This window comes from Trachypithecus francoisi, unplaced genomic scaffold (genome assembly GCF_009764315.1).
Source record: "Trachypithecus francoisi isolate TF-2019V2 unplaced genomic scaffold, Tfra_2.0 Lachesis_group16, whole genome shotgun sequence".
Taxonomy (NCBI): Eukaryota; Metazoa; Chordata; class Mammalia; order Primates; family Cercopithecidae; genus Trachypithecus; species Trachypithecus francoisi.
In genome coordinates this window covers 95,506,538-95,528,536 of record NW_022681461.1, presented here as the reverse complement: position 1 = coordinate 95,528,536, position 21,999 = coordinate 95,506,538, and the positions used below count along the sequence as shown (strand labels likewise).

The window sequence follows — 21,999 nt, the reverse complement described above, 5'->3', positions numbered from 1 at the left end:
GCAGGCCTCCATCCTAGCTTTTCGGTTGCACCCCCCATCACTCCCCAGGGCCCAAAACTGGGACAAGTTGCAGCTGCCTGCCCCTCACTGTCCCCCACCCACCCCACATAGACCTGTGACCTTGCCACAGCCCCACCCATCCAGCCGTACCCCCTGGGTACCAGCTGCAGACAGGACGGTGCTGGGTTGGTGGAGGCCAGTTGCTCATCTGCTGAGGCCCCCCTCTCTCAGTTCTGCATCAGGGTGGAGGTGTGTACAGCAGCCCCTGTCCTGGCCAGGAAGCAGCTGTGTCAGGACACAACGTGGTGGGCTCAGGCCCTTCCCTGGGCTCAGGCGGCCTCCCAGCCTTCCCTGCACTTGCCCTGCAGTTCCGGGGCACCTGGTACATGGTCGGGGTGGTGTCAGATGACCAGGACTTCCTGGACTCCAAGGACACCATGAAGATGCCTGTGGTCTTAGTGACCCCCTTGGAGAATAGTGACCTGGCCCTCAAGTTTGGATATCCCATGTAAGTGACCCCACGAGCCCATCAGACTCAGCCTCAGATGAGGCCAGATGAAGGTCCAGAGGGACCACGGTGTCCCCAGCACATCGGGGTCAGACCACGGGTCCTCAAGGGCTCCGTGCTGCAGAGCTCCAGATGGCAGCCTCACGGGGTCCAGAGGGACCCAGGCCCTGGAGGAAGCACTGCCTGAGGGCTGGTGTTGAGAAAAGTGTCTGCATGTCTGTGTGTGTGTATTACTGTATGTGGCTGTGTCTGTGTGTGTCTATTTCTGCGTGTGTGTGTGTGTGTCTTCTGTGTAGCTGTGTACCTCTGTGTGTGTGTCTCTGTGTATCGCTGTATGCGTCTGTGTGTCTGTGTATCTGTTTCTGAGTGTCTGTGTCTATCTCTGCGTGTGTCTTTTATGTGAGTGTGTGTGTATATGTGTGTGTCTGTCAGTGTATCTGTGTCTGTGTGTATCTCTGTGTGTGTGCATGTGTGTATGTGTGCGTCTTCTGTGTGTCTGTGTCTGGAAGGGGGACCTGGAGACCCTGCATTCTAGACTGTGTGCCCATAAGCAGGTACTTAATACCCCCCCCCACCCGCAGCAGGAGTGTCCCCACCTCTAAGGTCATCCTAAAGTCCCATGTTCTCTAAGGATGGTGAAGGTGAACAGGGGACCCTGGGCTCACAGACAGCAAGGTAGGCTCTAGGCCTGGGCGCTGGGCAGGGGTGGCCACTCAGGGGACTGGGGCTTCTCCTCCCCAGGTCCGATGGCGAGTGCCAGGAAATGGACACAGCCTTCACCAAGGGTGCTGTAGGGGGCAGTTCAGCAACCTAGGTAAGGTGGGGTGGCAGGCAGGGCTGTGGGGTGGGGGCCCTGGGGGTTGTGCGGGCTGCTGGGTTGGCACCTGGGGCCAGGGCATGAGGGGTGCCACGCTGGGGGGATGTGCCCTGGGCCTGGGGTCACCGGCTCTTGCTCCTCCAGCCATGGTGCTGACTGAGATCCGAGTGGCCTTCTCCGACTACCAGCACTTTGCCTTGCTGTAATTGGAGACGCGGAAAGGGGGCCTGCAGAACCAGTGACTGCAACTCTACGGTGGGCGGGCTGCGGGGCGGAGGCCCAGACACCCCCCAGCTTCAGGTCTGGAATGTCCCCCCTGTGCCTGCACCAGTGCCTTCTGCACGGGGAAGGCGGGGAAGGCGGAACCGCTGGCTCCCGGTGTCTGTGACCGCGGCTCCCGGCCTCTCCCCGCCCCTCTCACCCCTCCCTGCCCCTCTCGCCCTCTCTTCGCCCCTCCAACCCCTTCCCTTTAGCTCACCCGCCCTCCCCACCTTCAGCTCAAGCCCTGGAGCTGTTTCTCGAAGGCGCCCAGAAGATGCAGCTACTGGCGCCCCAAGTGGGCCTAAGCCCCAGCCAGGGCGTCCTGCTGCGGAAGTTGGGTGAGCGGTGCCCGCAGGCCTGCTGGGAGGGCCAGGCCCCGGGTCACACCCCTGCTGGGAGGGCCAGGCCCTAGTCACTCCACTGATCTCAGATTCGGGACAGCAGTGCTGGGGGCAGACCCAGCCTGTCCGGGTCGGGGGAGGGTGAGACAGGGCAGTGTTCCCAGGAGGAGATCCCGTTGGGGCAGGTCAGGGGCCTCCGTCCCAAGGAAGAGGGCACCAGGGGTGTGCCTCAGGCCCACTCTCTGCAGACCAGTGTGCGGGCGCGCTCTCCCGGGTGAGTAGACCACCGCCATGTGGAGCCACGGACGATGGGCCCTCCTAGGGCCGTGGGCTGCACCGTGGGGCCCTCTACCTTCGGGACAGCTGGGGGCGAGAGCGGGGGTGATGGGGGTGGGGGACAGGATCTCACTCTGTTGCCCAGGCTGGAATGCAGTGCCCAGCCTTTTCCATAAACAATAGCATTCACAGGTCCCAAGGATTAGGGCCTGATACCTGGGGCCTACTACAGCCAGCATCTCAGAGTTTACATGACAAAGGAGAGGCCCCCCAATCCTCTCCGAATCTCCCCACCCCAGTCATCTTGGGGATGAATCTCCCCGTTCTTCTCTTCCCAAATGCCAGGGCCATCCTTGATCGTTCTTTGCCTCCTCCTCTCTCCACCTCCACTCCGAGCTCATGGTCCACCCCTCTCTCCGACCTCTGCAGCACCCCGTACTCTCTCCTCACAGCACAGAATATGGACTTCACACACATAAATCAGACGTGCCACTTCCCATCCACCCCTGCTTAAACCTCCAACAGCCGCCACTCCTCCTTCATTCTGTCATTCACAATGTTTATTCAGTGTCTGTATGTGCTAGGCATTGTGTAAGTGCTGAAAAGACAGATACACTGGCAGTAAAATAGCCAGAAATCCCTGTCCTCATGGACCTCCTGGGGTGATGGACAATAAGCAGGATAAATAAGTGTACTGGTCACTTACTGCAGAGTGACAGGTTACCCCAAATGCAGCCGCTTAACCCAGCAGGAGTGCATTATCTCCCAGTGTCAGCAGGGCAGGACTCTGGGCCTCTGGCACAAAGTTTCAGGAAGCTGTGGTCAAGCTGCTGGCCGGTGATGTGGTCTCACAGTAAGGCTCAGCTGGGGCGTCAGCTTCCCAACTCCCTTGCTGGCCATCGGCGTCCCCTTAGGGCTGCCTCTTGTCACACCCAGCAATTGAAGAGCAATTTTGTCCTATTCTGGTTGCCAGAAGCAAGTTGTTAATTAAGTCCAGCCCAAGGCGAGGGGAGTGCAGAAAGGTCTAAACCCAGGAGGGTATAACAGGGGGCTAACTGCCAGAATAAAGCAAGCCAAAGTGTACTTTCTAGTGAGAAGGGTGAAAAATAAGAAAACGACAGGAGAGCGGGATGTGAGAGCTGGGCAGCGTGCTGAAATGTCAGAACAACACCAGGGAAGGTCTCGTTGAAGTGACTTTTGAGGAAAGACCCGAAGGAAGCATGTGAATCTGGGGAAAGGGTGGGCCAGGCAGAAACAGCAGCATGTGCAGAGGCCCAGGGTGCAGGAGCCAGGACTGGGAGTGAACTGGAGGCAGGAGGAGGTGAGGCAGGCTTGCTGTGGGAGCACTCCCATACAGAAGCATAGCCTACAAACCCACTGACCCTCCCCAGCACCATGCCACCAACCTGGCCTTCTTGCCAAGCCTTGAACAGAACTGTTGTTTATGTGGCCAGGCCTTTGCGTGGGATCTCCCTGTCCCTTGTGGGAGCCATCCTCTTCCTCCTGTCCTCATAGCACCCGCTGCAGTTTCTCCTGGCGCTCGGCCCTGCCTGAGAGTGTGGTGTCTCTCCTATTGGATCCTACAAGCTCCAGGGAGTCAGAGACCTTGTCTGTTGATTGATGTCCAGGCCTAGGACAACAGGCACGTAGGAGGAGCTGGAGTAATACCATAGGCAGGACAGAGAGCGCAGAAGTCTTCCTCCCTGGGGATCGCTCTGTACTATGACTTATTTTTTTGTTTGTTTGAGACGGAGTCTCACTCTGTTACCTAGGCTGGAGTGCAGTGGCCCGATCTCGGCTCACTGCAACCTCCACTTCCCTGGTTCAAGCAATTCCTCTGCCTCACAGGCGTGTACCACCACACCCGGCTAATTTTTAAGTATTTTTAGTAGAGAGGGGATTTCACCATTTTGGCCAGACTGGTGTCGAACTCCTGAACTCTGGCAATCTGCTCGCCTCGGCCTCCCAAAGTGCTGGAATTACAGGCGTGAGTCACCTTGCCGGGCCAACCATAACTTCTTACAATTAGGGTTAGGAAGCTTCCCGTTGGTGTGTGAAGACGATGGGAGGGCGGGGCTCCAGGACTTGCCCGCAGCGCCACGGAGGGAACCCGGACTCGGCTGGACGTGGAGCCGGGGCGGGGGCGGGAGGGGGCGAGGTTCGAGTGGGACTGCTCGCGGGCGCGAGGGCCAGAGCCCAGGATCCCGCCGCGAAGCCCACGCCCGGCGAGGTCAGCGCTAGGAGCAGGGCCTCTGGATCCCTGACCGAGGACGCCCTGCTCCGGCCCGCCCCGCGCACTAAACCCGGCCTCTAGCTGCCTGAAGCCGGCGCGGGTACCGGGTCCTCCCGGCCCAGCCTGTGCCTTTAGCCCCGCCCCTAACCCTACCCCCTAACCCCGCCTCCACCTAAAGACCACGCCCCCAGCCAGACTCCGCCCCGCGCAAGCTCCCTAAGCCCGCGACTGGCCTGCACCCGGCTCCGGAAGCCGTTCTTCCGCGCAGGAGCCCTGGGCCTGCACAGCCCCGCCCCTCCCGGGGCCCAAGCCCCGCCCCGCCCCTCCGGTTTCCTGCTCACCGGGCGCCATGGATCCGCTGTCGCCGCCACTCTGCACGCTGCCGCCGGGCCCCGAGCCACCCCGCTTCGTGTGCTACTGCGAAGGGGAGGGAAGCGGGGAGGGGGAAGGCGGCGGCTTCAACCTCTAGTGAGTGGGGGGTCCGCGGGGAGGTAGGGGTGCGGGGAGCTCCGCCGTCGGCCCCGCCTGACAGGCCCTCTCCCCCAGCGTGACCGACGCCGCGGAGCTTTGGAGCACCTGCTTCACACCGGACAGCCTGGCGGCCCTCGTGGGTAACTGGGCAGGTCTGGGAGCTGCCACACCCCTCCCTGCAGTCCAGATCGTGTTTGGGGTGACCGACATCTGGGATTCCCCAGACGGCTCTGACACCCTCTGCCCGCCCTGTAGCTGTAGTCCTCACACTGGCTAGGGGTCCCAAGTGGCTCTGGGGTCGGGCAGGTTTCGGGTGCTCCCAGTGGGTCTCAGGTTCCAGGCAGCTGGTGACAAGCACCTGTGCTCTCTAGAAAACCCGTTTTGGTCTGAGTGCGGCTGAGGACATCACCCCCCGGTTCAGGTGAGACCCAAGCAGGGAGGAAGGTGGGTGGGGAGGAGGAGGGTCTGTCACAGCTCCCAGCACCTCTTCTCTTCCAGGGCAGCCTGTGAGCAGCAAGCTGTGGCTCTGACCCTGCAGGAGGACAGAGCATCCCTGACCCTTTCAGGGGGCCCTTCAGCACTGGCCTTTGACCTCTCCAAGGTACCAGGCCCAGAGGCAGCCTCCAGACTGCAGGCGCTGACACTGGGCCTGGCAAAACGCGTGTGGAGCCTGGAGCGGCGACTGGCAGGTAGGATTGGGGGTGGGCACCTCATACCTTCACTGGGGTCCCCTGCTCTTGCCCCCACTCCTGGCACTGAGTGGGGTTCCCATGGGCTTTCCTCCCCAGCTGCAGAAGAGACAGCTGCCAGCCCCAGGAAGAGTCCCCGGCCTGCAGGACCTCAGCGCTTCTTACCAGGTAAGGCATGTACGCCTGTGACTCAAGTAGGGCTATGCGCTTTAATCTGGAACTCAGTTTCCCCTGAACAAGCCTCATGCTCCAGAGAGAATGCCTGTCTATTCGGAGAAGGTTGTGGCTGGGGTGCTGCCAGGTTCAGGAGCGTCCCCATCCTGTTTTCCCCCAGACCCAGATCCCCAGAGAGGTGGCCCTGGACCTGGGGTCAGGAGGCGGTGTCCGGGAGAGTCACTCATCAACCCTGGGTTCAAGAGGTACCCGCCCACCGGCCCCTTCCTGCACCCAGGGTCCAACCCTGGACCCCACCCCTTTCTCCACACTGTAGTGCCATAGTGACACCCTTCTTCCTTCTCAGTAAGAAACCAGCTGGTGGCGTGGACTTTGATGAGACCTGAAGGTGCGGCACAAGTGTGGCCCCACGAGGAGTCTGCCTGTGAGGGGACAGGCAGTCTTCGAGGCCTCATCAGAGACCCCCCAACCACCACCTCCACCTGCCTGTCCTGGGCCAGGACTAAGGCGGCTCCTCAAGTTCCTTCCCTGTCAAATAAACCGCTCCCTTTGTTGGAGGCTCTGGTGGGGCTCTGACTCCTGGCACTAGCCTGGGAAGGGATCAGGGAATGCCCCTGGGCCTGCACTCTAGGTGTGGGGCCACAGGATGTGAACAGATGCTGCAGCATCTCAGTTCCCTGGAGACTTCCTTGCTGGGCTGGAGGGAGGTGAGCACTCTCAGACCGTCCAGCTATTCCAGCCCTGCCAGCCCAGGAGCTGAGAGGGGCCCAGCCAGGCAGGGCCAGGGCTCCCCAAGGCTTAGAACTTTGTTCCCATCCTCCCAGGCCGCACCCAGGCAGGGCACGGAGGCCCATAGGAGGATGCACACAGAAGGCCTGTGCAGACCCTGAGATGCTGTGGAAGTGCCCTGCGGGGAGGGGAGTGCCTGCCCCCGGACAGGATTGAGGAATGTACCAGCCCCCATCCACCCGGGGCACCCCGCCCCACCCCTGCCTGACTGGTTTGGGAGCCCAATCCGGTCCTGGAGATCCCTGAGGCTACCGGTTGCAGGAGACCTGGAGTCTGCACGTTCTTAACATGGAGGATGGGACCCGCCCGACCCCCGGCTCTCCTGCCCCTGTGGTTCTGGGCTATCAGGCTGAGCGTCCCACCCTGGGGTTTGGGGATGGAAAGTGATCACAAGACCCCTCAGATGTCAGGATACCCTCACTCCTGACAAAGAGGCCTTTATTGGGCGACAGACGCGGGATGGGGCGCTAGCGGGGGTGCACGGCGGGCCGGTAGGCCGCCAGGATCTCGGCGCTGTGCGGACACGTGTATTTGAACTCCTTCTCCTGCAGCGCGCTGTCCAGGTAGCGGCGGACGCCACGCAGCTCCGCAGGGATGGGCGCCTGGCGGAAGTGCGCGCACACCGTCTACGGGCAGGATCGCGGGGCGCGGTCAGGACCTGCCGTTCCCCAGCGCGCCAGGCTTGCCCGCCCGCCCTCCCTCCGCGCTCACGTCCACGATGTGCAGCTTGGGCAGTAGGCTGCAGTCGGCCAGCGTGAGCCGGTCGCCGTCCAGGAAGCGGCGGCGGGACTCGCGCAGCTGCGGCTCCAGCGCCAGCTCGTGCTCCAGGGGCGCGCGCAGGTAGCTGTCCAGCCTGGCGAGGGCGCGCAGCAGCTGCTGGTACAGGGCTAGGGGCGGGCGGCGAGGTGAGGACCCGGCCCAGGACGCCCTCCCACTTGGGCATCCAACCTCCTGACCCCGCTTCACCTTCGTCCTGCGCGGGCACCGGGTTCTTGATGAACGCGGAGAACTTGTGGAAAACGTCGTTGCCAGCGGTGTTGGACTCCCTGTAACGAGGGGCCAGGCTGGGGAAGCTGCGGGATGAGGGGATGAGAGACTCCATCAGACTGGGGGCAGCCCCGTCTCGGCCCCACAGTACCCCACAGCGCCTTCCTGGGCTCTGTCCTGCGCGCGTCCTCCCTGGGCGCCCCCTCTTCCCCTCCCACCCTGCTCAGGCTCTCACTCGGGCGGCCCCAGCGTCTCTTCCAGAAAGTCCTCGATCTGCAGCGTGTCTGTCTTGGCGTCGCTGTCATAGAGCAGGATGGGCAGCTGCGAGCCGGGGGCGAAGTCCTTCAGCACGTCCGGGGACCTGTGGGCAGCAGCAGGGTGGGAGGAGGCCGGCCCACCAGTGTGTGAGGTGAGGCCAGGCAGGGGTCCACAGGGTGGCGCCTCACCTGCGCGTGTCCACCGTGGTAAGGGTGAAGGGTACGCCCTTGAGGAGCAGGACCATGAAGAGCCGCTGGCAGGAGGGGCAGTGACCCACACTCTCCCCGTCCTCACTTGCCTGGGTGGGTGGAGCGGTGGGCGGGAGGAGGGGGAGGTCAGGGCTGGGAGCAGACTCAGGCATCCTGCCACCAGGCTGGGCGGGACCCGCCTCCCACTGCCAGCGGGACTGGAGGGACGCCAGAGCTCCAGCTTGGTCAGCGCGACTTCCAAGTGCCCAGTAAGGGCCCTTGACTTGGTCCCCAGGACATGGGGAGGGACGCAGAGCTGCTGGGAGCCTTGAGGCCTGGAGCGGGCTTGGCCGCTGGAATCTTATCAGAACCTGGACAGGCCAGGCCCCTGGGCTCAGTCCCCAAAAGCTGGTTGCAGGGGTGGGGTGGGCCCCACAAGCTGTTTTCTGAGTGATTCACACATGAGACTGGGCGCTGTGGCCAGCAGCACACCAGCCCCCACACGCCAGTCCCCGACCTGAGAGCTGATGGGGCTGCCTGGCACAGCACCCCCAATCCTGGAACACTGACCTTAAGCTCCACCACTGGCAGCTTGGTTGGTACCTCCCCACCAAGGGGCTCTCCTCCAGAAGACTGGGCTGGGCCCAGGAGCCAAGGCTGGGAGCAGGACCAGGGCCACTGGACCCCTCTCTGGGTGACTTTCTGGGTCCCACTTTACTCAGCCTCTGTAGGGCTGCCCGAGTCCCCTTAGCCACCCACAGGGAGGGGCTCAGACATTACTGGGGAGGCCCACCCCACAGCCTGCCCCAGAAAGCAAAGCCCAGAAGAGCACCCCCTCCCAGACACCCTCCCTGCAGCTCAGTCTGCCCTGCACCTTGACAAACAGCTGGAGCTTGGTCTCCGCCATGGTGGGAGCTGCGCGGTCAGGCCCGGGTGGGGACCTGGGTCGCTCTTTAAGTCTCCCTGTGCGCCCCGCCCTCCCTGGCCAAGGGGCCCGCCCCGTGGAGCCACCTAGGCGGGCAGATGAAGCTGCCCAGCGCGCAGAGCCAGCTGCCTGAGCAACACCAGCCTGGCCCCGGGGTATCTGAGCCTGAGGGTGTGACCTCAGGGTGGGGGAATGGTGTGGGGGGCTGCCTTGGACTTGAGTCTGGTGCACAGAGATCCACCCACCCGGTGCTGAGTGTGCTGGCAGCCAGCGTGGTGGGTGGAGACCAGGGGGCGGGGCACAGGGAGAGCCTACAGTCCAGAAGGGTGCAGGGAGTGTCACCTGGGGAGGGGGTGGCTCTGGGTCCGGACCACCTCCACTGTGAACCCAGCTCAGAACCTGCCCTATGGCTCTCCCTTCGGCAAATACCGCTTATCAGGGCTCCCAGCCCAGAAAACCAGTGGGTGTGGGTGAGCAGGAGAAATGGCCTGCCCAGCCTAGCTTCAGTTCCCCATCTGCAGCACCAGAGCATTGTGAGGGTGGTAAGCCCACCTGGGGGAGCCGCCCCTTCCCAGCTACCAAGCAGTCAGGCAGGGCCCTCCCCGTTCAGGGCGGGGCTGAAATTCCAGACCTGCCCGCAACCGGGCGGGGAGGCCAGCCTGGCTTTGGTGTTTGGCTGGCGGTGCAGGTCTCCACCCCACCTCCCATTCCTCCCACTGGCGCTCAGCGCAGGTTTCTTACCGCCACCCCTTAACCTTTAAAAAGAAGCAGCAGGAGGGGGGTAGAAGCCACAGCCTGCGTGGCTGAGAGAAAGCGGCCAGGGGACGGTGCTGGTCCACAGGTGTGAACCTGCTCTGAGCTTCCTGGCGTGATTGGAACCCACAGTTCAGTCTGGCCCTTTGGCGTCGCCAACTGCGCCTGCATCCCACCTGGGCCCTGATGCTTTGGGGGACAGCCCCAGATACACTGAGGGGAGACTCCACCCAGACACCCGGGGTGCCCACAGGATTGGCCTGGCCACACCTCCCCCAGGCGGTGTGGTGCCTCACGAGCCTGGACAGGGCAGCTGAAGTGGCACTGCTCACCTGCTCACCTTCTCCCCAGGGCCTTGGTATAGTCCCCATGCCCGTCCCTGGCGGACTGGACTCCAGTGCTGCCCCAGCCAGCCCAGCCTGACACTTCTCTGGATACCATGCCAGTCAGGGCTCCTGGACACACGGAGCCTTGGAAATACCACGCGGCTCCCCTATCCTTTGGTGTCCTGAGCCTCAATTTCCCTCCATCCTGCCTCCACCTCGATTCCAAGACCTAGTATTTTGGCGCTCTCGACACTGTGGTTATAGCTCCGTTCGCTGGTTTCCCACATCCCTGGCAGGCAAATGGCCAACCACAGAGGAGCCCCAGGCCCCCAGCCCAGCTCTGCTGCCCGGGCGTCCCGTGTCCTTAACACTGACAGACGCACCCTCACAAACCCACAGGAAAAACGACGGCGCGGACAGAGGCTGTGAACCAGTGGCTCGGAAGGGAAAAGAAAACGCCGAGATACAGGAAGACCGTTCGCCTCGCGCCTGTCTCAAGAAACAAACCAGGCCGGGCACGGTGGCTCACGCCTGTAATCCCAGCACTTTGGGAGGCCGAGGCGGGCGGATCATGAGGTCAGGAGATGGAGACCATCCTGGCTAACACGGTGAAACCCTGTCTCTACTAAAAATGCAAAAAATTAGCCAGGCGTGGTGGCGGGCGCCTGTAGTCCCAGCTACTTGGGAGGCTGAGGCAGGAGAATGGCGTGAACCCGGGAGGCAGAGCTTGCAGTGAGCCGAGATCGCGCCACTGCACTCCAGCCTGGGCGACTGAACAAGACTCTGTCTCAAAAAAAAAAAAAAAAAAAAAAAACAAGAAACAAACCAAACAAGACTCGGTTCATCGCCGCAGCGGCCCCACTGCGTTCTGTGGGCGTAGGCTATAGACTGTGGAGCGGCAGTGGCCATCCAACACTCCCTTGTGCCCTCGCCCACCTGGGAATCAGCCCAGTGGCTTCCTTATTTTTTGGTTTAATCAATTATTTACTAGAAACAGGGTCCTGCCATGTTGCCCAGGCTGGTCTCTACCTCTTGGGCTCAAGAGACCCGCCTGCCTTGGCCTCCCACAGCGCTGAAGCTACAGGCACGAACCACCACGCCCGGCTGGTTTCTCTGTGAAGGGCAAGTGAGAGCTGGCTGCCCCACTGTGTGGCATGGCTCCGTGGCATGGCCACTGCCGTCTATGGGAGACTGCAGTTGTGTCCAGGGAGAAGGCTGGAAAAGGTGACTCCATGCATGCCCACTGCAGGGAGGGCCTGAGATTAGGTAAATGGCCTGGCTTGTGTCCCCTTACATTTAAGTTCTTAGGCTGGAGTCCCAACCCCTAGTGCCTCAGAATGTGACTTTACTTGGGCCGGGCATGATGACTTATGCCTATAATCCCAGCACTTTGGGAGGCCGAGGGGGGTGGGGTGGATCACCTGAGGTCAGGAGTTCGAGACTGGCCTGACCAACATGGTGAAACCTGTCTCTACTAAAAGTACAAAAATTAGCCCAGCATAGTGGTAGGCACCTGCAATCCCAGCTACTTGGGAGGCTGAGACAGGAGAATTGTTTGAACCTGGGAGATGGAGTTGCAGTGAGCAGAGATAGTGCCACTGTACTCCAGCCTGGGCACCAGAGCAAGACATCGTCTTGGAAATAAATAAATAAATAAATAAACAAATAATGTGACCTTATGTGGAAACAGGGTCTTTTTAAAATTTTTTTGAGACAGAGTCTCACTCTGTTGCCCAGGCTGGAGTGCAGTGGTGCAATCTCGGCTCACTGCAACTTCTGCCTCCTGGGTTCAAGCAATTCTCCTTCCTCAGACTCTAGAGTAGCTGGGATGACAGGTGCACATCACCATGCCCAACTTTTTTTTTTCTTATATTTTTAGTAGAGACAGGGTTTCACCACGTTGGTCAGGCTGGTCTTGAACTCCTGACCTCAGGAGATCTGCCTGCCTCGGCCTCCCAAAGTGCTGGGATTACAGGTGTGAGCCACCGCACCCAGCTGAAATAGGGTCTTTGTAGAAGTTACCAAGTTAAAATGTGGTGAGTAGGATGTGCCCTAATCCAATATGACTGATGTCAGCATAGAAAGGTGAGTTTGGACACAAACACAGGGAGGGCCACGTGAAGGTGCAGGTGGAAATCAGGGTGGCACATCTGCAAGCCCGAGAGCCACGTGGATGCTCCCCAAGACCCTGGGGAGGAAGCAGCCCTTCCCAAGCCTGGGTCTCCGTGTCTGGCCTCCAGACTGCTAGGCAGTGAGCTTCTGTTGTTTTTGTTGTTGTTTTAAGATGGAGTCTCACTGTCACCCAGGCTGGAGTGCAGTGGCGCAATCTCGGCTCACTGCAACCTGTGCCGCCCTGACTCAAGTGACTCTCCTGCCCCAGCCTCCTGAGTAGCTGGGATTACAGGTGCCCACCACCACGCCCGGCTAATTTTTGAATTTTTAGTAGAGACGGGGTTTCACCACATTGGCCAGGCTGGTCTCAAACTCCTGACCTCAAGTGATCCGCCCACCTCGGCCTCCCAAAGTCAGTTTCTGATGTTATAAACCCCTCACTTTGTGTTCCTTTGCATGGCAGCACTAGCAAGCTAATAAATAAAGTGGGGAAAAGCCAGGAAATTGAAGAAAATCAGCATTAGGATCTGCCATTCTGAGTCTCTGCTTGTACAGAGCTGAAAAAAGACGCAAGGAGCCGTCTGTGGGATGACCCCTGACAGGCAGAAACAGACGTTCAATTTTGCTTCCTGTCTGTCCACACTGTTTGCATTTTCTACCACATTTTTGTAATACCACATTTTCTACCACAATTTCGTAATGTTTTGAAGTAAGAACAGCATCACAGCCACTAACCTTAACTAGACCTTGGTCCCCCAGGCCATGGGGTTATCCCTAAACCTCCCGTCCGCTGCAGCCCCTGCCCCTGGTTCGTAGAGCCACCGTTAGAGGGGCCCAAGCTGAGGTCCCGGGGCTGCTGCTCTGGGACTGACTGGTGGGTTAGAACTCTGTCCTTCCCCAACACCCCTCCCTGTAGACCTCTTCCAAGGGGCTTTTGTTGTTGTTGTTATTGTTGTTTGAAACAGGGTTTCACTCTGTCATCCAGGCTGGAGTGCAATGGCACAATCACAGCTCACTGCAGCCTCCACCTCCTGGGCTCCAGTGATCCTCCTCAGCCTGCACATGGCCACACCCTAGTGACGTTTGTGCAGCTCTGTTCTGAAGGGAGACACACACCTGTTCAGGGAGCCAGAGGGCTGGGGGCGTTGGGTATTGGTGGAAACTTATGCAGAGATTTCTCTGTTCTGTGCATGGAGAGGGCCTCAGGAGCAGTGTGCAGACCAGAACTCAGATTCTAGTTCCAAAGCCCATCTTCCCTAAAAGGAACCAGGGTTCTTCTATGGACTGAATGTGTCCTCCCCAAAATTTGTTTGTTGAAACCCTGGCCCCCAGGCCGGGCACGGTGGCTCATGCCTGTCATCTCAGCACTTTGGGAGGCCAAGGCGGTGGATCACCTGAGGTTGGGAGTTCCAGAACAGCCCGACCAACATGGAGAAACCCTGTCTCTACTAAAAATACAAAATTAGCTGGGCCTGGTGGTGCACGCCTGTAATCCCAGCTACTTAGGAGGCTAAGGCAGGACAATCGCTTGAATCTGGGAGGCGGAGGTTGCAGTGAGCTGAGATCACTCCATTGCCCTCCAGCCTGGGTGACAGAACAAGACTCTGTCTCAGAAAACAAAAAAAAAAAAAAAAAAAAGGAAGGGAGGGAGGGAAGGAAGGAACCCTGGCTCCTGCAAGGTGATGGTATTAAGAAGTGGGGTCGGCCAGGCACAGTGGCTCATGCCTGTAATCCCAGCACTTTGGGAGGCCAAGGTGGGCAGATCACAAGGTCAGGAGATCGAGACCATCCTGACTAACATGGTGAAACTCTATCTGTACTAAAAATACAAAAAATTAGCCCAGCGTGGTGGTGGGCGCCTGCAGTCCCAGCTACTTGGGAGGCTGAGGCAGGAGAATGGTGTGAACCCAGGAGGCAGAGCTTGCAGTGAGCCGAGACTGTACCACTGCACCCCAGCCTGGGGGACAGAGTGAGACTCCATCTCAAAAAAAAAAAAAAAAAGTGGGGTCTTTTGGAAGTAGGTAGGTCATGAAGGTGACACCCTCATGACCAGGATCAGCGCCCTCATCAAAGGGACGCTGGAGAGTTCCCTCGCTCCTTCTGCCACGTGAGGAGTCACGGGAAGTCCACAACCTAGAAAAGCCCTCGCCAGAACCCAGCCATGCTGGCGTCCTGACCTCGAACTTTGAGCCTCCAGAACTGTGAGGCATGAATGCCACCCGTCCAGGGTCCTTTGCACACATCCCTGGTGGGACCAAGATAGGCTCTGTAGTAGGAGTAGTAGTGGTCTCCTTCCTTATCCCCCCCTTTGAGAATTTTCACTAATTAGTGGGAGTTCTCACTTTTATTTTTACTTTCTGAGTCTTTTTGCGAGACAGAACGATAGTGTTTTATGTCATACACTTGTGCTGAAGTTTGCTGACGAATCATGGTAGCTACAAAACCTTTTATCGTTTGAAGGAATAAGTGTAATACGCAGGGGAGCAGCAAGCAACTTTCTATTACCAGTAATATACTGATAATGAGGGTCTTAAATTTTTACAGCTGGAAACTGTTTTCTAAATGAAGACCTAGGATCAAACCTGTGTGAAACCTGTACAGGCACGTGTACTAACTTTGTCATGTCTGAAGGAGGTGTGTCTTGGACTGGGTCAGAAAACGTTTTCTTAGCAAGTAAAACAGTCTTTTTTAATCAGAGAAGTTTTCACGAGCCCGACGCTTGAACTTGTGGCGTCTGTTTGGGGAAAGAGGTGGTTAAAGTCAAGTTATCTTGAGGCATTAACTCTTTACCTCTTTTGCTTCTCCAGGCCATTGGTCTCTTATGTTAGCCCTTTCATCAACATTACATGAAGAAACATCTAGGCTGCCAGCAATGTTTTCGGCCAACTGAGGAAATAGGTTTTTTCTGTTATCTATTTTTCTATTTTTTTTACAGTTTTGGCTAAAGGAGGACGTTCTGGTGACTTGTGGTTTACATGTTTAAAGAATGACTGAAAGACTCGGAACTGTGGGTGGGCTGGACGGGTCTGGGTGTCCTAAGTAGTATGTGTACAGTGGGGACACTTTATATAGATGTTTCTTCTAGCATGGTTATTGGGGGGTAGCAACAACAAAACAGTGTACAGCAAGGACAAAAGAGGTCCTTACCTGGGAAAAAGGTTGAATACAGCGACAGAACAATAGGAAAACAGTATTACAGGAAAACTATTTGTCTTAAGATTTTTAACTACATTTACTTGCTTGATGAGTCCTCAAGCTTCGGCCATGCATAGACAAGTCAGCTGCCGGTGTGCGACTAGAACAGGGCTTGTTTTCTCCTCAGGCTTCGCCTGTGCATAGACTGGTCAGCCTCCGGAGTGACCAGAGCAGGGCTGTCGTCCTCAGCAGCAGCTTGGTCTTGTCTCAGGATCAATCGGATTGGATGATCTGTGTCCTGCTGGCTGGTCCACTTGTCCTGAGCTGCCGGTGTTAGCTGACTGTGGTGGATCCAAGACACAACACCTGCAACTTTAACAGCAGTGGGAGTGGACAAGGTTACAGTATAGAGCCCATCCTATATGGGTCCTAGAAAAATTAGATTTTACTTTAAACAGAATCACTAGATTTAAAGGGGTGTCAGGCTTATGGGTATTTTTATTTATTTAATTATGAACACTTTGCATGGCTATTTTTAAAACCTGCATTTGCTTTCTTTTTTTGTTTCTTTGTTTTGTTTGAGACGGAGGAGTCTTGCTCTGTCGCCCAGGCTGGAGTGCAGTGGCCGGATCTCAGCTCACTGCAAGCTCCGCCTCCCGGGTTCACGCCATTCTCCTGCCTCGGCCTCCCGTGTAGCTGGGACTACAGACGCCCGCCACTGCGCCCGGCTAATTTTTGTATTTTTAGTAGAGACGGGGTTTCACCGTGTTAGCCAGGATGGTTTCGATCTCCTGACCTCGTGATCCACCCATCTCGGACTCCCAAAGTGCTGGGATGACAGGTGTGAGCCACCGCGCCCGGCTGCATTTGCTTTCTTAAGGTTAATTTCTTTAGTTTCTGGAGGTCACCTTTAATTTGACCTATGATTTGGGGGTGGCCGACCGAACAAAATCTTACAGGGCAAATACCTAGTTTGTTTGGTGGGGGTGCACCTGATGCAGAGGAGGACCATAAGCAAAAACCTGATTTTATCTTAAATGAGCAAACAAGCACTAGCATGTACCGATAGTCTCCAGCCCAGGGCAGTTCTGTAGTCTATAAGCAAGTTTTCACAAGGTATGGCTCTTTTTACTGTTTAAGTTTCTTTTCTTTTTTTTTTTTTTTTTGAGACGGAGTCTCGCTCTGTCGACCAGGCTGGAGTGCAGTGGCCGGATCTCAGCTCACTTCAAGCTCCGCCTCCCAGGTTTACGCCATTCTCCTGCCTCAGCCTCCCGAGTAGCTGGGACTACAGGCACCGCCACCTTGCCCAGCTAGTTTTTTGTATTTTTTTTTTTTTTTTAGTAGAGACGGGGTTTCACCATGTTAGCCAGGATGGTCTCGATCTCCTGACCTCGTGATCCGCCCGTCTCGGCCTCCCAAAGTGCTGGGATTACAGGCTTGAGCCACCGGGCCTGGCCTACTGTTTAAGTTTCTTAAAGGGGGGGTTCCTCTCCCCTCGCCCTTTGTAACTCTGTCTAGTGGCTTAGCCTTCAGTGAAAAATTGGAATTCAGATAGGGCAGAATCTTGCTGCTTTTAACTTCTAATGTGACCATGGGCTCCTGGGAGCCTAACGAGAAGGTGCCGGGTCTGTCCTAGTCTTTACATTCTTCAGCTCCTGTCAGTCTGATCAGATCAGTATTTGGTTCCTCCAAGGTGCGGCAGCTCTTGGCCGATGGCCTCTTTGTCTTGCGGCCTTGGCCATTTCCTTTATTGCCTTTTGAACATTTACTCTCCTAGTGTCCTTTCTTTTTGCGTCTCGCATATTAATCTCTCTCTTGCCTTGTCCGGCTCTTGAATCCTTGCCTAACTTGACTTCTTTCACATCTACATTTACATCCGCGTCCTCTCACATTGCTAATTTTTTTTTTTTTTACACTTACTCTTAGTCTTTCTTTTTCTTTTCTTTCCCAGTTTTGTTCCTTGGTTACAGTTAACATACACCTCGATGGCCACTTTTATAGACTAGGTGGTATTCATGCCTGCAACCTCTGCTTGATGTTACCATGGGATTGCTTTACAAATGAAGTATTCACTATATACTGATATTCAGCAGCCTCAGAGTTAAATGGGGTGTAAAGCCAGCATGCTTTATAGGGTCTCTTATAAAATGGACTTAGGCTTTTGACAGCTCCTTGAAGCATTTCTGTAATTTTTTTTTAATATTACTTGCTTTTTTTTTTTTTTTGAGACGGAGTCTCGCTCTGTCACCCGGGCTGGAGTGCAGTGGCCGGATCTCAGCTCACTGCAAGCTCCACCTCCTGGGTTCACGCCATTCTCCTGCCTCAGCCTCCCGAGTAGCTGGGACTACAGGCGCCCGCCACCTTGCCCGGCTAGTTTTTTGTATTTTTTAGTAGAGACGGGGTTTCACCGTGTTAGCCAGGATGGTCTCGATCTCCTGACCTCGTGATCTGCCCATCTCGGCCTCCCAAAGTGCTGGGATTACAGGCGTGAACCACCGCGCCTGGCTATTACTTGCTTTTTTCTATCAACTCTTAGCCTCTGCAGAAGTGCTTCTCAGTACCTCTGCAAACGCTGAAGCTGAGTTGCATTCTCTGGGCCTTTTTTTCCCCTTTTTCCTTGAGTTTCACAGGCTCTTTTCTTTATATAATTCTCCATGCACTTGGAGGGTTAAACAGGCATTATATCGAGAGTCAGTGTAAATGTTTACAGTCCTACCTTCACTGAGTTCTAAGGCCCGAATTCAAGCAATGAGCTCAGCTTAACAACATGTCCAGGGTTACCACCGCATATGCTGCGCATCTCTCTCCCTGTGGGTTGATGAAGCTGTTCCCGTCCACGTATAGCTCCTAGTCTACTGATGCCTAAGGCTGGTCCCGGAGGTCAGGTCTGCTAGAGTAAACTTCAGTCCAACACCTCTACACAGTCATGCTCGACAGGGCTCTAGCTGCTGAGAGCAAGGTGGCGGGTTCCAGGTGTTTCCAGTTTAGTAGATCAGTGGTTGAAAAGCGCTGATAGATGAAAGTCTGTTGCCCCCCCGGATGTGGGCCTGGTCATTGTAATAGACAGGTCCTCACATCTCCCTGAGAGGCATTGGAATAGCTCGAGCAAGACTAGATCTGAGACGGCCACTTGACTATCTTGACTTCCTTCTTTGGCCTCTTTAGGCTCCGATCCTCCCCTTTGAGGTAAGACCTGGGGCATGTTAGCTCCTGAATCTCATTTCTGAGGGGGCTGTTGGCCTCGGTAAAGTGAGGTAGGCTGGGACATGTGGAGAAAGAATTTCTATTATCTGTGGCGGCTCTTGCAAAACTGGCTTCTCTTGCTGTTTCTCGGACTCCCTTTTTAACTCTGTGTCTGCTGGCGAAGCTGCTCTTTTACTTTTGGCTTTTTTTGCAATAAGCTGTTAAACAGGGCTAAATTTATGCTGGTTTTGTCTATATTATATTTAACCATGAGTCAATATAAAGGAACTTGATCTAGGTACACTGGCTGTCCTCTGACCCTGTCACCATCTTAAATACATGGCCAATTGTTCCTTGTCTATAGTTCCTTTGGTGGGCCATCCAACACCAAAAGAGGGCAGTTCTAATTCACACAGAGATCTTAACCTCTGAGGGTTAACTTAATATAATCTGCAAAACCTTTAGCAAGGTTCTGTAACATGTATTTTAATAGGGTAAGTTTTGATGATTTGATGACTTTCCTTTTATTTTTTTGAAATTTTTCTTTTTGAAATGTTTTAACACAATTCCTAGCGGAGTGGGCTTACTTTGTGTCCGATCTATTTTTCTCTGGAGACAAAACAATATTCACACTACAAGAAGGAAAGGGTAAAAGATCACTCACTCATCTAATTCACACTAAATCAAAATAAAAACTAAACCCAAAGTGTTGTTAAAGACACACCTGTTCGTCAAGCAATTTAAGCCAAGTCAAAATCAGAACCCAAACCAAAGTGCCAATAAAGGCACACCTGTTCGTCAAGCAATTTAAGTCAAGTCAAAATCAAAACTAAAACCAAAGTATCAAGCAATTAATTCAAGTCAGATCAAAAACAAAAACCAAAGTATCAAGCAATCAATTCAAGTTGAGTCAAAAACAAAAACCAAAGTGCCGATACAGGCACGCCGTGGGTGATCAGGCCACGCTTCCACTCAAATGGAGTGGGAAAGTTCCAAAGACCAGTCTTACCAAGTTTCAGATGTCTGGACTTAAAGTGCCAGTTCCTTCCCGGTGTTCAGCCACTGTGTTGATCCTCCACAGGGCCCTGCTGTGCACCGCTCTGACGAGGAGTTCCACCACGGCAAATGCCTACCCGGGAGCGCTCTCAGGATCCACATGGCTCAAGCTGGCCGGTGTCCCCCACAGGGATGCTCTACAGGGCAGGCATAAGCTGCCTAAGGGGCTGCCTTGACCGTCTGTTAATCACCTCGCTTCCCGGTCAGGGAACCAAGAAATGTAGCAGGAGTAGTAGTGGTCTCTTTCCTTAGCTCCTTGGAGAGAGGCTGATTCCAGGTGTGGGACAGGGAAGGCAGGGACGTGCTCAAAACACATCAGGGGTTGATTATGAGGACACAGAAGCCACGCTGGATGGGCACCCCTGGAGGGGCACCGCTGGCTGGATCTCAGGCAATCTGAGCATAAGATGACAGTGGATTTTGCATTACGAATGCTTAACATGGTAAATGTTACATAGACTTTATTACCATCAAAAAATTTTAAAAGAGCCAGATGCAGTGGCTCATGCCTGTAATCCCAACACTCTGGAAGGCCAAAGTGGGAGTATCCCTTGAGCTCAGCAGTTCAAGACCAGCCTGGGCAATATAGCAAGACCCCATCTAAAAATGAGTTGTGTGTGGTGGCACATGTCTGAAAGGAGGCTGAGGCAGGAAGATCACTCGAGCCAGGAGTTGGAGGCTACAGTGAGTTATGATTGCACCACCACACTCCAGCCTGGCTGACAGAGCAAGACCCTGTCTCAAAATAAGTAATTAAAAGATGACAGGGGCCGGGTGCGGTGGCTCAAGCCTGTAATCCCAGCACTTTGGGAGGCCAAGACGGGCGGATCACGAGGTCAGCAGATCGAGACCATCCTGGCTAACATGGTGAAACCCCGTCTCTACCAAAAAATACAAAAAACTAGCTGGGCGAGGTGGCAGGCGCCTGTAGTCCCAGCTACTCGGGAGGCTGAGGCAGGAGAATGGCGTAAACCCGGGAGGCGGAGCTTGCAGTGAGCTGAGATCTGGCCACTGCACTGCAGCCTGGGTGACAGAGCGAGACCCCGTCTCAAAAAAAAAAAAAAAAAGATGACAGTAATGAATGTTAACACATTCATTTTTTTAAACCTGCAAGTCTGTACTGATAGATTTTTTAAAGTGGAGGAGGCCCTTGGTGAGAGAAGAATGCCAGCTGGTAGATGCCGAAATGGAATAGATGCAGGAAATGGCCATTTTGCAGCTGCTGGCCCTGGGTGACGGGGTTGGGGGGCACGCAGGGGGGTGGAGCACAGGCTGGCCGCATGGCCATGCAGCACCCGGATGGCATTCCCACATCTAAGGGAGGAAGAATTGGGCCTCAGCCAGGCGACCACATTCAGCATCACCTGCTGAGGGACAGATGACACCTGCAGGTGACCGACACAGCATGTCCCAGTGCTGCTCTGGCCAAAAATGTCCAACCTGCCTCGGGCCAGGAGGAAATGATCAGACACATCCACAGCTCAGCCTGGGCCTGTAGAGCCTGTCCCTGTGGAGGGGCAAGAATACCAAGGCTGGGGACGGCTCAGAGGGGCCCCGGGGAAGGCAGCAAAACATAATGAGTGCCTCCTGGTTGGATCCTGGGTTTTTCTTTTCTTTTCTTTTTTCTTTTCTTTTTTTTTTTTTTTAAGACGGAGTCTCGCTCTGTCGCCCAGGCTGGAGTGCAGTGGCCGGATCTCAGCTCACTGCAAGCTCCGCCTCCCGGGTTTACGCCATTCTCCTGCCTCAGCCTCCTAAGTAGCTGGGACTACAGGCGCCCGCCACCTCACCTAGCTAGTTTTTTGTATTTTTTTAGTAGAGACGGGGTATCACCATGTTAGCCAGGAGGGTCTTGATCTCCTGACCTCGTGATCCGCCCGCCTCGGCCTCCCAAAGTGCTGGGATTATAGGCTTGAGCCACCGCGCCCAGCCTTCTTTTCTTATTTATTTATTTTTTTTTGAGAAAGAGTCTCGCTCTGTCGCTGAGGCTGGAGTGCAGTGGCGCAACCTCAGCTCACCACAACCTCCACCTCCCAGGTTCAAGTGATTCTCCTGCCTCAGCCTCCCGAGTAGCTGGGATTACAGGCATGTGCCAGCACATCCGACTAATTTTGTATTTTCAGTAGAGATAGGGTTTCTCCATGTTGGTCAAGCTGGTCTTGAACTCCCGACCTCAGGTGATCCGCCCACCTCAGCCTCCCAAAGTGCTGGGATTACAGGTGTGAGCCACCGCACCCGGCCTTTTCTTTTTTTTTTTTCTTTTTTTTTTTTGAGACAGAGTCTCACTCTGTCACCCAGGCTGGTGTGCAGTGGCGTGATCTCAGCTCACTGCAACCTCTGCCTCCCAGATTCTAGCAATTCTTCTGCCTCAGCCTCCCATGTAGCTGGGATCACAGGTGATACAATACCCAGCTAATTTTGTATTTTTAGTGGAGATGGGGTTTCGCCATGTTGGCCAAGCTGAACTCCTGATTTCATGTGATCTGCCTGAGCCACAGCACCTGAGTGATCCTGGTGTTT

The 21,999-nt window shown here is 55.6% G+C and overlaps 3 protein-coding genes across 6 annotated transcripts; 2 read left to right on the top strand and 1 right to left on the bottom strand.

Annotated features, from left to right (window-relative positions):
- The first annotated feature begins 361 nt into the window (after nucleotides 1-361).
- Nucleotides 362-10,567, top strand: LCNL1 (lipocalin like 1). The gene is given in 7 exon segments (XM_033238469.1): nucleotides 362-508; nucleotides 1,250-1,311; nucleotides 1,458-1,612; nucleotides 1,615-1,746; nucleotides 1,748-2,317; nucleotides 3,423-3,425; nucleotides 10,557-10,567. Coding segments are annotated over 5 exon segments (522 nt in total). The 5' UTR covers nucleotides 362-386; the 3' UTR covers nucleotides 1,799-2,317; nucleotides 3,423-3,425; nucleotides 10,557-10,567.
- Nucleotides 4,652-6,409, top strand: PAXX (PAXX non-homologous end joining factor). 3 transcript variants are annotated; one of them, XM_033238468.1, is made up of 7 exons: nucleotides 4,653-4,904; nucleotides 4,983-5,043; nucleotides 5,279-5,328; nucleotides 5,406-5,596; nucleotides 5,696-5,764; nucleotides 5,931-6,015; nucleotides 6,121-6,393. In XM_033238468.1, the coding sequence occupies exons 1-7, from the start codon at nucleotides 4,786-4,788 to the stop codon at nucleotides 6,344-6,346; spliced, it is 801 nt and encodes a 266-aa protein (XP_033094359.1). In that variant the 5' UTR covers nucleotides 4,653-4,785; the 3' UTR covers nucleotides 6,347-6,393. The 3 variants fall into 3 exon arrangements, with proteins under 3 accessions (XP_033094357.1, XP_033094359.1, XP_033094358.1); XM_033238467.1 differs by having other exon boundaries at nucleotides 4,660-4,904; nucleotides 6,117-6,328; XM_033238466.1 differs by lacking the exon at nucleotides 5,931-6,015 and having other exon boundaries at nucleotides 4,652-4,904; nucleotides 6,117-6,409.
- CLIC3 (chloride intracellular channel 3) lies at nucleotides 6,959-9,151 on the bottom strand. Of its 2 annotated transcripts, XM_033238464.1 has the most exons (6): nucleotides 8,867-9,151; nucleotides 7,993-8,102; nucleotides 7,782-7,907; nucleotides 7,526-7,632; nucleotides 7,271-7,446; nucleotides 6,961-7,185 (listed from the first exon to the last, which is right to left on the bottom strand). In XM_033238464.1, exons 1-6 carry the CDS (start codon nucleotides 8,897-8,899, stop codon nucleotides 7,027-7,029), a joined length of 711 nt encoding a protein of 236 aa, XP_033094355.1. In that variant the 5' UTR covers nucleotides 8,900-9,151; the 3' UTR covers nucleotides 6,961-7,026. The 2 variants fall into 2 exon arrangements, with proteins under 2 accessions (XP_033094354.1, XP_033094355.1); XM_033238463.1 differs by having other exon boundaries at nucleotides 6,959-7,185; nucleotides 7,271-7,632; nucleotides 8,867-8,999.
- Nucleotides 10,568-21,999: the final 11,432 nt, after the last annotated feature.

Coding starts and splice junctions, on each gene's coding strand:
- CLIC3 (XM_033238463.1), bottom strand. CDS start 8,899: ATGGCGGAGACCAAGCTCCAGCTGTTTGTCAAG. Junction 7,908..7,992: donor ACCACGGTGGACACGCGCAG/GTGAGGCGCCAC, acceptor TGCTGCCCACAG/GTCCCCGGACGTGCTGAAGG. Junction 7,633..7,781: donor GAGACGCTGGGGCCGCCCGA/GTGAGAGCCTGA, acceptor CTCATCCCGCAG/CTTCCCCAGCCTGGCCCCTC.
- PAXX (XM_033238468.1), top strand. CDS start 4,786: ATGGATCCGCTGTCGCCGCCACTCTGCACGCTGCCGCCGGGCCCCGAG. Junction 4,905..4,982: donor GGCGGCGGCTTCAACCTCTA/GTGAGTGGGGGG, acceptor CCTCTCCCCCAG/CGTGACCGACGCCGCGGAGC. Junction 5,765..5,930: donor ACCTCAGCGCTTCTTACCAG/GTAAGGCATGTA, acceptor GTTTTCCCCCAG/ACCCAGATCCCCAGAGAGGT.